Source organism: Gymnoscopelus braueri (assembly GCF_963280865.1).
Source record: "Gymnoscopelus braueri genome assembly, chromosome: 18".
Classification (NCBI taxonomy): domain Eukaryota; kingdom Metazoa; phylum Chordata; class Actinopteri; order Myctophiformes; family Myctophidae; genus Gymnoscopelus; species Gymnoscopelus braueri.
In genome coordinates, this window is record NC_137618.1 from 49,930,956 (window position 1) to 49,945,763 (window position 14,808).

General features: G+C 40.5%; 1 protein-coding gene and 1 long non-coding RNA gene across 4 annotated transcripts in view; both read left to right on the forward strand.

The window, feature by feature from the left end:
• LOC308105742 overlaps positions 1-14,808 on the forward strand; it is a 29,701-nt gene that overhangs the window by 6,470 nt on the left and 8,423 nt on the right. The window lies entirely within an intron of this gene.
• On the forward strand, positions 5,736-7,159 carry LOC308073478 (uncharacterized protein). Of its 2 annotated transcripts, XM_080412404.1 has the most exons (7): positions 5,736-5,848; positions 5,960-6,076; positions 6,196-6,297; positions 6,411-6,512; positions 6,629-6,730; positions 6,843-6,944; positions 7,058-7,159. In XM_080412404.1, exons 2-7 carry the CDS (start codon positions 5,966-5,968, stop codon positions 7,088-7,090), a joined length of 552 nt encoding a protein of 183 aa, XP_080268530.1. In that variant the 5' UTR covers positions 5,736-5,848; positions 5,960-5,965; the 3' UTR covers positions 7,091-7,159. The 2 variants fall into 2 exon arrangements, 1 of the variants encoding a protein (XP_080268530.1); XR_013931990.1 differs by lacking the exon at positions 6,629-6,730 and having other exon boundaries at positions 6,411-6,503; positions 6,825-6,944.

Consider the following 14,808-nt stretch of genomic DNA (forward strand, 5'->3'; position numbering starts at 1 on the left):
TGTCAAAGACACGAGCCAAAGAAGATCGCCCGATTTGGGCCATAAGCAGGCGTTTGAAGTCTGCCATAGCTGGATTAATTCCAGTAAAAAGTTCATCCAATTTCGAAAGCCAAGCATGAGCACCCTCTGTAATAGAAGGCAACTTGGAGGTCCACGAATCCAGCTCTGATTGGGCGACTGGCTTGTAGTTTAATTCATTCCCGCGTATAATCACTGGAAGAGAAAGAGAAGGACCAAGTACAGAATAGTGCCCGGAAGGAGCAGATTCCGAATTCTGCTTAGACCGCAACGGATAACGTTGGCCCATTTCCCCTTCTAGCTGGTCTTTGTCTGTTTGAAGTTCCTTTTCCTGTATCTCAACTATGCTTAACTCGTTCAACAGGGTTTTTTCCAGGTCCCCATTTTTCTCGTGTTCTTCTACTGAGTCTAAATCCTGTATGATCTGGCGTTTCATGCTGCTTACGTTACGTAAGTCTCGAGTTAATTTTTCCAAATCACTTGGAATATCTTTATAGCTTCTCGGGGTGGCGTTGACTGATGAAGTGCCTGGTTTAGTACCTGGTTTGCCTGGTTTCTGAGACCAGTCTGCCTCCTCATCGTCGCAACAGTCTGGCACAGTACTCACCTGTTTAGATGAAGCTTTAGAGCGTGTAAGTTTTCCACGCTGTTCAGCTTTTGCTAAAATATCTTTGATCTGGGAATCATAGCCTCCGACCCTATGATCCTCCTGTCGGTACCTCTCAGGAGTACCACCGGTTCCAGGCCTGTCTGGTAATGTTTCCAAAACCGTCTTGGCCCTGCCCTTCTCAAGGACTTTATTATGATCATCTCTTGTCTCATAATTACCCTCTGCAGTAAGAACAGGATAAATGCCAGTATTCTTATTATACGGAGGAGGAAACAGTGAGAAGGCTGTTGCAGTCAACTCCTTTTCGCCAGGACGCGGTCTGTCCTGGGTTTTCAATTTTGCCTCAGCAGTTTTCTGAAAGGCTTTAATCGCGATAATCTCCTGTGTACGTTTTTTTACACGTTTCTTGCCAGTCTGGTTCATTTTATAAGTGTCAATCAAAATTTTTAAAGTTTTAATGACATCGAGGTCGAACGTTCCCTCGATCGGCCATGGCTGAAGTAACTGGGGCCAACGTTTATTCCATTTCTCAGAAAATTTACCAATATCTGAGATATGTTCATATCTTGATTGGACTTGCTCAACCGGCGTCGTTTGACTCATTATTGAATCTGGCGGAGATCCACTTCTGAATGACATGCTTAAGATGTGTGTGTGTGTTCCCTAGAAACTCAGTATTAGATTGCTGACCTATCACAGGACCCGAAAATGCCGACCTATATACACTGCCTAGCAGAAACTAAACTACCTAAACTTGCCTAAGTCTTCACTCCCCACGACTGGCTTTTTAAACACCCGACAATTCCTGTTCTGGGCTGTTGTACTCAACTCAAACACAGTAACAGAAACTGAAGGTATACCATTGAACCTCAGGTATTGACCCTTGGCAAGGATATGTGTCCCGGAGGAATTTCACGCAGGAAACCTCACTTGGCCATGGTTGTTGGAGCAAAAATAACAAACAGCGTACTGTCTCTCCCGGTCAGTTTCAAAGTCCTGCAACTTTTAGTCATGCAATCAAACAGGGTCACACTCACACAGCGTCAAAGAGGATCTCGATTATAAATGTAAGCTGATAAAGATTTTTCTTTAAATACACAAAGGTACTGAACTCTATTACGTTACAAAGATTTATTAAGTTACTTCACTTATTGATAACTAAAATGCAAAGATAAGAAATTTATTAAGTTGCTTCATTTATGAAGTTACTAGAAGATGGCAGAAATATAGTGTTTCCAAAAGCATACTATATGCTGCTTCTTCCCCTCTCTTTTTTTTTTTTTTAGATAATTTATGTATTTATTATTATTATTATTATTAATTATTAATTGATGTACTGAGTAATTAATCAAGCAATGAACAATGTGATCAAATAAACAAACAATGAAGTAATCTGCCACTCAGGAAGACAATGAAACAGTGTTTCACTGGTCAATACATTAGGTCAAATGAATGCAGCCTAAACACCCCTCCCCGCTGGATAAAATGAGTAAGATACTGCTGAGAACCTGTTAATCTGCCCGATAGTTAATGACGTGTGTGTGAGGGCGTGTATAATCTTACACGAAAGTGCAGCAGACAGCAGGCAGTCAGCTGTATCCAGACGTCAGTCAGCTGTATTTAGACGTCAGCCAAGGGGGGTGCGACCTCCAAGTGGGCTGTCCCTGAACCAGGTCTGCTTCCGAACCTATGAGAGCTCAGACACAGCGCAAAATAATGAGGTTACAATGAGATAAGCCTCACATGTCGTCATTCTAAAGTAACTCAATAAGAGAGAGAGAGCAGGGTGGGATGTCAGTGAATGAAAGCCGTTATATCCGATTCAGCATCCACAATGTCAGTGAATCATACACAAAGCATAAAATGTTTCCCTAAAGTCATGTTTGTTCTCTGTGTTGGGAAAATCATGCAGTCATTAAAGATCTGCGAGATTCCCAAGACAGCAGATCTACAAGTCTGCAAAATCCCTCAAAAATAGCAGATGTACAAGTTAATGAGGCTGCACATCCACTATTCCCGAGTTACACAAAGCGTGTATTGTCTCTCCGCTCCCGTTCTCCCCTCCTGTTTTGGAGCAATAGGGAGAGACGGAGATACGAGGTTACAATAACGGACACACGGGTCTAGTAATCCCTTCACAAAAGTAATCTATACTCTATGTGCTGCACGTATGTGACTGCAGCCCTTGTTTTAGGTCGGAACACACTGCAATCATTGTTATTATTATTATAAATAGACCCGCTATCAGGGTACATCATTGACAATATCACTAAAACTTTTATATTCAATTTGAAACACACAAAACACATCACTCACAGAAAGCACGGCCGGCGCATTCTATTCCACATTTCCAAACTATGATATCATTTAATATCAACCAGTACTTTAGTCATTAGAACCAAGAATAACAGGCGTCCCTATTAACACTATACAGGCTCAAAGACTTGTCAGCATTCTCAGCATGTAATTACTAATTACTTATTAGTGATTTGGGACCGAAACTACAGCATTTTCTGCTAAAATGTCATGACCTAATTTAATTAAAACCCAAACAACAGCCCCTTTGTGCTGACATGCGAGTGCTCCTCTTCACTTCAAGTGCTGAATTATCAGAAGTATTTATTTCTCTGTCTTTTTATGTTGAAGTTGTCCAAACAGCAGTACTTATTTCACTCTTTCTTTTTATTTTTAAGTTGTCCAAACAGCAGTACCAGAGTACAGCATAAGAAGTATAGTGCACTTACTTCATGCATTTATCATCATGTACATGTATTCTTAAATTTGTCAGACTGCTCAGTTCAATTTATCCCTCCGTTACCCAAGTTCACAGTTCTAGGTGCGTTTAAATTGCAACGACAAAAATTTAAGCAGACCTTGCCTCGGGGGTGACAGTACTCGCAGCGCGGGATGTAGGGTGATCAATCCCTGTCGTCTCTTGCTGCCGGCACGTGTGGCTGCGGTCTGCTCTTCCGTCCAGATGTCATCAGCGTGTGTTTGTCCCGTCGTCGCAAAAAGTGTCGTCCTGGCTGGTTCGCCAAGATATGGGTTATTTTCAACAGCTTATTGGTTATTATCAACAGCTTGTAGAAAAAGATGAACTTGGACTCAGAGGATCAAAGTTGATGAGCAGTTGCGTAGTTTTATTTAGCTTCCATCATTGTTACAGTCAAGGAAGGAGACAGTCAGGTCAAAAACTTGAGATGTTGTCCGTTGGTCGAATCGTGGAGGATCTCGCGGCTGTCTGTCTGTCGACCAGCAGCTTGTAGCCTGCTCATATACTGTTTAGATCTAATCTAATAACCTGCATAATACAATTGTATGCATACACGGGATCTAATAACCTATGGAATGATCTCATGCCTGTTGCACAGGCCTAGTCACATGTAGAAGGGGACAAACACATTATGTTCTATGTTACATGTAGCTTGTAAAATATCCTATACATTCACAAATTCAAGCTTATTTTGTTTCAAACAAGTTTGCAACATATTCTCAACATGCCTATAGAGCTGGTCACTCTACTTCTACTGCTTTGATACAGGTGACTGATGACTGGCTTAAAGCTATACACGAATCCACGGAGCGCTTCCCTGTAGGATAACTCCGCCCCCCGCCGCCATTGCTGCGGTGTCAAAACAGTCAGCTGCTAGTGCGGTGAGTGCGGTGTCGGGTCAGCTGAAGTCACTGACTGCTCAAGTTACTCTTTTTACCTGCTTTTTACTACTAACTAAAGATGTACAGAAAGTCGGGACGCACTTGTGTTGTTTATGGCTGCTCCAACAGCAGTGGACAAATGCAACTTTGGAGAGAAACGGAATGTGAAACACACAAGCCTAAAGTTCATGACAACTGTCTGTGCCTCAGGCCCTATGGCTTGCACAGATTCCCTGGGCGTGAGAGTGGAGAGGACCAAGATGTTCGCCAAAAGTGGATACAAAATGTGAACTTAAAGGACTTTGTTCCCATAAAGAACAGAGTGGTAAGTTTTGGAAACTTTTGGTTTGTTACTCACTCTTAATGTTAGCATGCAGCAGCTGCTAAGTAGCCCTAGCTCTGGCCCACAGCGTCAGAAGGAGTTCTCCTTAACGCTATGGGACCTTCTAGCCTTTGCCCGAACACCCGCGGTAGCACAGCCTCTCCTCTGTAGTAAAACAAAAAAATACACTTTCGCTAGTCGCCAAAACAAAGACGTTAAAGATGTTGTAAGCCTACTTTCCTTTGTGGGAACACTCTGAGCCCCCCACCTCACGTCTAAAATACACTTTTTTTCCCAGAAAATAAAGTATTTAACCGAAGGAAAAATCTGGTCAATGGAAATATTCCATTGACCAGATCTGTAGGGGGCGCGGTGGAGTAACTAAAACATATTTTTTCCTTCCGGTGAAATATTTATTTTCTGTCCAAAAAGTGTATTCTAGACGTGAGGTGGGGGGCTCCAAGTGTTCCCACTAAGTAGAGTATGTTTTCAACATCTTAAAACTGTCTTTGTTTTGGTGAGTAGCCAAAGTGCATTTTGTATTACTCGAGACGAGAGGCTGAGCAGCCTGCGATCCCGTTGGTATGCGGGCAAAGTACCATGACGTTAAGGAGAACTCCTTCTAACGCTATGGACCAGAGCTACATGGTTGAAACATGTTATCTTATCTAAGTTCAGCTAACGTTAATAACATCATTGTTAGTAGTATGCTAAGCTGCTGCTCTTGTGTGTGCAAAAATAAACCACCTGTGGCGTTATTGTGATTAAATAGTACCTTATTTGGTAAAACTATGGCAGTCTAATGAACACAAACACTACTGTTTTTATGTTGTATTCAGCCACTTATTGTAACAGGGGATACACAAATGCATTTAGTGTACACATTTTAAAAGGTCTGTGGAGTTGAAAATAATAATAATAATAAAATAATATATTATTTTCAATTTTATAAAACGTTGCCCCAACCTACACAACTCTGTCAGGGTGTAAATGGAACCAAATGAACAGAGTGACTGTTGACTCAGTCACAACAGTGGCTGAATGTTGATGAGCTTTCTATGAAAGTCTATGACATGAAACCATTTAGTGGACAATAGTTTATGTATTGTTGAGTTATATGTGGTACCAGTATTTACTATTCATTTTCTTAATTCCATCTTAAGGTTTGTGGAGTACACTTCCCAGATGGTAGGCCAACCATTGAACACCCATATCCAGTTTTGCAACTCGGATATAAATATCACGTACGTTAGATCTTTTTCCCCTTCAAATTGATTGTTTTTGGTTCAACATGTTTAATTTATTTTGAACAAAAAAAAAATGTAGCACTGTTTCTTTTTCTTTTGTTTTCATAGGGGAGAATGCAGTCTGGTAGAGCCCCCCCCAAGAGAAGATGCCTTCAGCCATTAAGCAGCAACACATTAAGAGCAGCACCTGCAGACACCACATCCAATGTGGAAAATGTCGATCAAGTACGTTAGATCTTTTTCCCCTTCAAAATGATTGTTTTTGGTTCAACATGTTGTTTAATTTATTTAGAAAATAAGTAAAAAAAAATTAAGCATTGTTTCTTTTTCTTTTGTTTTCATAGGGGAGAATGCAGTCTGGTACAGCGCCCCCTAAGATAAGATGCCCTCAGCCATTAAGAGCAGTACCTGAAGTCACCACATCCAATGTGGAAAATGTCTATCACGTACGTTAGATCTTTTTCCCCTTCAAAAGGATTGTTTTTGGTTCAACATGTTGTTTAATTTATTTAGAAAATAAGTAAAAAAAATGTAAGCTCTTTTTCTTTTGTTTTCATAGGGGAGAATGCAGTCTGGTACAGCGCCCCCTAAGATAAGATGCCCTCAGCCATTAAGAGCAGCACCTGAAGCCACCACATCCAATGTGGAAAATGTCTATCACGTACGTTAGATCTTTTTCCCCTTCAAAATGATTGTTTTTGGTTCAACATGTTGTTTAATTTATTTAGAAAATAAGTTAAACAAATTAAGCAGTTTCTTTTTCTTTTGTTTTCATAGGGGAGAAGGCAGTCTGGTACAGCCCCCACTAAGAGAAGATGCCCTCAGCCATTAAGAGCAGCACCTGAAGCCACTTCATCCAATGTGGAAAATGTCTATCACGTACGTTAGATCTTTTCCCCCTTCAATTTGATTGTTTTTGGTTCGACGTCTTGTTTAATTTATTTTGAAAGTAAATAAAAAAATGTAAGCACAGTTTCTTTTGTTTTCATAGGGGAGAATGCAGTCTGGTACAGCGCCCCCTAGGATAAGATGCCCTCAGCCATTAAGAGCAGCACCTGAAGCCACCACATCCAATGTGGAAAATGTCTATCACGTACGTTAGATCTTTTTCCCCTTCAAAATGATTGTTTTTGGTTCAACATGTTGTTTAATTTATTTTGAAAATAAGTTAAAAAAAATTAAGCTATTTTTCTTTTGTTTTCATAGGGGAGAATGCAGTCTGGTACAGCGCCCCCTTAGATAAGATGCCCTCAGCCATTAAGAGCAGCACCTGAAGCCACCACATCCAATGTGGAAAATGTCTATCACATAAGTTACATCTTTTTCCCCTTCAAAATGATTGTTTTTGGTTCAACGTGTTGTTTAATTTATTTAGAAAATAAGTAAAAAAATTTAAGCACTGTTTGTTTTTCTTTTGTTTTCATAGGGGAGAATGCAGTCTGGTACAGCCCCCCCTAAGAGAAGATGCCCTCAGCCATTAAGCAGCAACACATTAAGAGCAGCACCTGAAGACACAACATCAGCACCCGAAGACACCACGTCAGCACCTGAAGACACCACATCCAATGTGGAAAATGTCATGCCTCTGGCTGTGAAGCGTGACATCGGCACCCAGTGGCCCGATAGGCCTACTGAGCACAACTACTCAACTACCAAGACAAGGCGCAACAGGGCAACACAAACTGATCCTACACCATCATTGTCAGCATATGACCTGGATGACAAAGATTCCAAATTTTACACAGGCATAGGGATTGAAAGTTTTTGGCAGCTTTTGCATGCCCTCATAGATTTTCTCCCACCTCCAAAGATTACCTATTTAGCAGTCCACGACCAGCTCTTACTTGTTTTAATGAGGCTACGTCTTTGTTTGATGTTCACAGACTTGGGTAAACGATTTGGAGTAAGCAGGAGCTCAGCATGTAACATCTTTTCACTTTGGAGACCAAAACTTGCTAGGTTTATGAGGGAAAAGGTGATTGCGTGGTTGCCCAGAGATACTCTCAAAAGAATAATGCCTTCCTGTTTCAGTGTAAATTATCCCAAAGCAACATGCATAATAGACTGTACTGAAATATTTGTAAAAAAAGGCCAAAACACTTAAGGAAAAGATCACAAACATACAGCAACTACAAACATCATAACACTTACAAAGTCTTATATTGCATTGCCCCGAATGGTTATGTTATGTTCACATCAAAACTGTTTGGTGGAAGGGCCAGTGACACTTTTATCACAAAGAACAGTGGGCTTCTGGAACTCCTGATTCCTGGTGATCAAATTTTAGCAGACCGTGGGTTCAGCATCTCTGATGTATTGCCCCCAGGGGTGACTCTGGCTCTTCCAGCCTTTACTCGCGGCCTCAAAGAACTTCCTGAGCATGAAGTTGTGGGAACAAGACGCTTAGCAAATGTCAGAATCCATGTCGAGCGTGCAATTAGAAGGTTCAAATGTTTTAAAATTGTCAGTTATGTGATTCCTGGGAGGGTACAGCATGTTGATGACATTGTAAGCATTTGTGCTGGGCTTTGTAATTTGCAACCCAAGTTAATTCAGACTGAGGAAACATCTGATATTGAGGAAGAAGAGGAATGTCATTTGGATGAAGCTGATGAGCAAGATGGAGAAAATATGTGCTGATTACTCCAAAAACAGTTGTATTCATTAAGACTTCATTCTCCATTGTAGCTTTAACATTCAAAAAGCAAATTGAAGCACTAACAAATCTCACTGTCACAGCTTTGAGTTAAATGTACTATTGTTTTCTGAAAAGGAGGGAGATGTTTGTATGAAATGCATCATCTGTGTATTTTAAGACAATATTGTACTTTGTTGTATCACAAACTTTGTCAACTGACCATTTCACTTTGATGAAGTGCATTTACTCATGAATGAAATCATTTGACCCTCATTAGATTCAAAAGAGGACTACTTTAGTCCATGTACTTTCATGACTCCATGTGCTATTCTAGTAGCTATTGCTGGTAATAAATACTCAAAGTACACAACCTTCAGGTGGCCGATTTTCTCTGTTATCCACTCTTGGTTGTATGGGACATCTGTGATAATCTTTTCATTTTGGGTCCATACAAGGAACTTGCAATTTGTTTTGTTAGCACAATGCATTGCTAGCTGTACCTGGTAATAGAACCCCAATCCTGATGCTGTTTCCCTCAGAATATATTGTCCATTAATATGCCTTACATCATATGTTTTACTTTACTTCTACTCTATCTTAGAGGCAAATATTATATTTTTACTCCTCTACAATTATTTGAAAACTTTAGTTGCTTCGTAGATTGGGATTATTATTACAAAACATACATTAACCCTATTTAAACTTCGGCTAAATAGCCGATCTACAAGCTCACAATGCCATGCATTGTGAGCTTGTAGATCTATTTTCAAAAGATGTTTTCATACATTTGAAAACTTGTGAAATAGTTATGCAAATACTTCTGCATAATGAGTACGTTTCTACTTTTGGTACATTTTGATACCAATACTTTTGTACTTTTACTCAATTAGATTTAGAATTCCGGACTTGTACTTGTAACAGAGTATTTCTACATTGCAGTATTGATACTTTTACTTAAGTATAAAATGTCAGTACTTTTTCCACCACTGCTTAAGAGTTGCATTTCATAATCTTGCTAGCTAACAAACAAACATAAATTAAACACTGGCAGACCTAACGTTGCTATTTTTTTTGGCAAAGAGATATGGGGTAGGAAAAATAGCCTACTGTTGTAACCGAGGTCCGTTTTGTCTACTAAGAATTTTAAGTGGTTAATATCATGATTGTCATCATTGAAATACCTTTATCAGTAACTCTGGGCCACTGTCTAACGTCGTCAATCCAGGTACTCATGCTGTTATTCACTGGCTGTCAGTTTGGTGACTTTGTTTTTCACAACCAAGTTAGTGTTAGTTAGTAATAATCCAAGCAGCAGGTAAAGTAACGTCAACAGACGGACTGACACGCAGCAGCTGACTGAGCTGACCGGCCAATGGCAGTCTGCTAAAAATGATTGAGTCCAACAAATATGATGTAAGGCATATTAATGGACAATATATTCTGAGGGAAACAGCATCAGGATTAGGGTTCTATTACCAGGTACAGCTAGCAATGCATTGTGCTAACAAAACAAATTGCAAGTTCCTTGTATGGACCCAAAATGAAAAGATTATCACAGATGTCCCATACAACCAAGAGTGGATAACAGAGAAAATCGGCCACCTGAAGGTTGTGTACTTTGAGTATTTATTACCAGCAATAGCTACTAGAATAGCACATGGAGTCATGAAAGTACATGGACTAAAGTAGTCCTCTTTTGAATCTAATGAGGGTCAAATGATTTCATTCATGAGTAAATGCACTTCATCAAAGTGAAATGGTCAGTTGACAAAGTTTGTGATACAACAAAGTACAATATTGTCTTAAAATACACAGATGATGCATTTCATACAAACATCTCCCTCCTTTTCAGAAAACAATAGTACATTTAACTCAAAGCTGTGACAGTGAGATTTGTTAGTGCTTCAATTTGCTTTTTGAATGTTAAAGCTACAATGGAGAATGAAGTCTTAATGAATACAACTGTTTTTGGAGTAATCAGCACATATTTTCTCCATCTTGCTCATCAGCTTCATCCAAATGACATTCCTCTTCTTCCTCAATATCAGATGTTTCCTCAGTCTGAATTAACTTGGGTTGCAAATTACAAAGCCCAGCACAAATGCTTACAATGTCATCAACATGCTGTACCCTCCCAGGAATCACATAACTGACAATTTTAAAACATTTGAACCTTCTAATTGCACGCTCGACATGGATTCTGACATTTGCTAAGCGTCTTGTTCCCACAACTTCATGCTCAGGAAGTTCTTTGAGGCCGCGAGTAAAGGCTGGAAGAGCCAGAGTCACCCCTGGGGGCATCAGAGATGCTGAACCCACGGTCTGCTAAAATTTGATCACCAGGAATCAGGAGTTCCAGAAGTCCACTGTTCTTTGTGATAAAAGTGTCACTGGCCCTTCCACCAAACAGTTTTGATGTGAACATAACATAACCATTCGGGGCAATGCAATATAAGACTTTGTAAGTGTTATTACGGGGCCAGAGCTCAGCTCTGGACCTGTCTTAATGTTCCCCTCTTTTTTCTTCTGCCACTTTTCGCAGTTCTGGCTGAACCGTGCATACGCTTTTTACGAAACTTGGCCATATGGTAGATGGTCATGAAAAACTATCAAGAAATAATTCTCACAATCTTTCGTCAAAAGGTGGCGCTATAGCAAAATGCCAACTTTGAACAGGTACAACTCATGCCCTGTTTGACCTACAGCCATGAAACTTCAATATACATATGCGTCTACTCATGATCAACAACTTTCACACTCTGACTTTTGACCTCTGACCTTTAGATCTCCCACCATTTTGAATTATATGAAAAACAGTTAAAACCTATCTCCTCCTGGGATTTTTGAGTAATCTGCACGAAATGTTTTACACATGAACTTGCCGACAAACAAGCAGCAAAGATTTTCCATAAGTGAAAAAATGAAGCTTTAATGAGCCAATGAATATTGCAGTTTTATGACAATTATTCATCTGCCCCTAACACATACATGCAGACTCACATTTCTTTGAAACTTTGCGGTAATGTTGAGGGTCATTCCAAATATCACTGAAACCAATCTTACTCCAATTGGTCAAAGGGGGGCGCTATAGCGATTTTTTGAAAATGCAAACTTTAAACAGGCAAAAGTCATGCCTCGTTTGGCCGACAGCCATTAAACCTGCTTACACATGTGCCTTGACTCATGAGGAACACATCTATCACGTTGACCAGTAAGCTCCGCCCTTAGATTGTCCGCAATTTGGAGCAGTTTGAAAAACACTTAAGCTATTTGCGTGAAACTGTATCATCTGTGTGATCTCTTTTTTCACAGTTTCTGTCTGTTGGTCCAATGCCTTCTCCCTTAAACGAATGCCTCACAACACCAAGGTTGCCAGTTCAAGCCTCACTTGATGCAGGCTTCATTAAAGTTGCATTGCACACAACATGACTGTATCAGTGAATACATGTGCAATTATTAAAAATAACATGAAATGCTTAACATTATTTGTTTGTCAATTTTCTGACATAATTATGTTCTTGTAGAAAGTGAGCAACCGCAACAGTCCACCTGGCCTATTCCCATGGATTGGATCTACCCACCTCACCTGCTGTCATTCCCTCTCAATCCATAATCTCTCTCTCTCTCTCTCTCTCTCTCTCTCTCTCTCTCTCTCTCTCTCTCTCTCTCTCTCTCTCTCTCCTCTCTCTCTCTCTCTCTCTCTCTCTCTCTCTCTCTCTCTCTCTCTCTCTCTCTCTCTCTCTCTCTCTCTCTCTCTCTCTCTCTCTCTCTCTCTCTCTCTCTCTCTCTCTCATATTCACCAGGTCAGGTCTGTTGGTCCAATGGCTTTTCGCTTAAGTGTGTGCCTTAGAACCTCAAGGTTGCCAGTTCAAGCCTCACTTGATGCAGACTTCATTACGGGGCCAGAGCTCAGCTCTGGACCTGTCTTCATGTTCCCCTCTTTTTTCTTCTGCCACTTTTAGCAGTTCTGGCTGAACCGTGCATACGCTTTTTACGAAACTTGGCCATATGGTAGATGGTCATGAAAAACTATCAAGAAATAATTCTCACAATCTTTCGTCAAAAGATGGCGCTATAGCAAAATGCCAACTTTGAACAGGTACAACTCATGCCTTGTTTGACCTACAGCCATGAAACTTGGATACACATATGCGTCTCTTCATGCTGAACAACTTTCACCCTCTGACTTTTGACCTCTGACCTTTAGATCTCCCACCATTTTGAATTATATGAAAAACAGTTAAAACCTATCTCCTCCTGGGATTTTTGAGTAATCTGCACGAAATGTTTTACACATGAACTTTGGACCTATGCCGAAAAACAAGGAAAAAAAGATTTTCCATAAGTGAAAAAATGAAGCTTTAATGAGCCAATGAATATTGCCTCGTTTGGCCGACAGCCATTAAACCTGCTTACACATGTGCCTTGACTCATGAGGAACACATCTATCACGTTGACCAGTAAGCTCCGCCCTTAGATTGTCCGCAATTTTGAGCAGTTTGAAAAACACTTAAACCCAGGATTTTTCAGTTATTTGCGTGAAATGGTATCATCTGTGTGACCTCCGTTTTCACTGATCAGGTCTGTTGGTCCAATGGCTTCCCGCTTAAGTGAATGTTTCACAACATCAAGTTTGCCGGTTCAAGCTTCACTTGGTGGAGACTTCATTTAAAGTGCATTGCAAAAAACAAGACTGTATTAATGAATACATATGCAATTGATAAAGATAACATGAAATGCCTATCTGAGAAGGTCTGTTTTTGCAATGTATGACATACTTCATTCTGAAAATAGACGATCTACAATCTCAAAACTTTTCAGATAGCAACGTGTTTCTGAGCTTGTAGATCGGCTGCTTTCACTGGTTCAGTTTTATCTTCAACAGACAACCTCAGCCTGGTCAAAGCTATAGCACTATAGGTAGTGTTGCAGCCTGTCAATCCAAAGGTTGAGGGTTCGATTCCTGTTAATGGCAGTAGGTTGACACGTCCAATCAATCCATTCTGCTTCCATCTTTCTCTCTCTTCAATCTATTGTTTCCATGTCTCTCTCTCTTCAATCTATTCCGTTTCCATGTCTCTCTCTCCGCCCTTAGATTGTCCGCAATTTTGAGCAGTTTGAAAAACACTTAAACCCAGGATTTTTCAGTTATTTGCGTGAAATGGTATCATCTGTCTGACCTCCGTTTTCACTGGATCAGGTCTGTTGGTCCAATGGCTTCCCGCTTAAGTGAATGTTTCATAACATCAAGGTTGCCGGTTCAAGCCTCACTTGGTGGAGACTTCATTTAAAGTGCATTGCAAACAACAAGACTGTATTAATGAATACATATGCAATTGATAAAGATAACATGAAATGCTTATCTGAGAAGGTATTTTTTTGCAATGTATGACATACTTCATTCTGAAAATAGCCGATCTACAATCTCAAAACTTTTCAGATAGCAACGTGTTTCTGAGCTTGTAGATCGGCTGCTTTCACTGGTTCAGTTTTATCTTCAACAGACAACCTCAGCCTGGTCAAAGCTATAGCACTATAGGTAGTGTTGCAGCCTGTCAATCCGAAGGTTGAGAGTTCAATTCCTGTTAATGGCAATAGGTTGAGATGTCCAATCAATCCATTCTGCTTCCATCTCTCTCTCTCTTCAATCTATTATGTTTCCGTGTCTCTCTCTCTTCAATCTATTCCATTTCCATGTCTCTCTCTCTCTCTCTCTCTCTTCAATCTATTCCGTTTCCATGGCTCTCTCTCTCTCTCTCTTCAATCTATTCGTTTCCATGGCTCTCTCTCTCTCTCTCTTCAATCTATTCCGTCTCTCTCTCTCTCTCTCTCTCTTCAATCTATTCCGTCTCTCTCTCTCTCTCTCTCTCTCTCTCCTCTCTCTCTCTCTCTCTCTCTCTCTCTCTCTCTCTCTCTCTCTCTCTCTCTCTCTCTCTCTCTCTCTCTCTCTCTCTCATCTCTCTCTCTCTCTCTCTCTCTCTCTCTCTCTCTCTCGCTCATCATCATGTAGATCGGCTACTTTCACTAGTTTCTGTTCCGAGGAGACATACAATTTCTCTATCGGTAGATGGTTAGGGAACCAGTGATCTAGAGTAGTTAGCGAAACAAAGGCCTGGTCCGTCAGGGACGGAAAGACATATATATCAACAGACACTACCAGGACTATCATATCTCTAGCTCAATGAGAAGAAAGGCAGCCTATGAGTCCGGAGGTCACCGGTTCGATCCTGTCCCCAACGATGTGTTGAGGCGATCATGATGATCTGTCTCTCTCTCTCTCTCTCTCTTCAGTTTCCATGTCTCTCTCTCTTCAATCTAT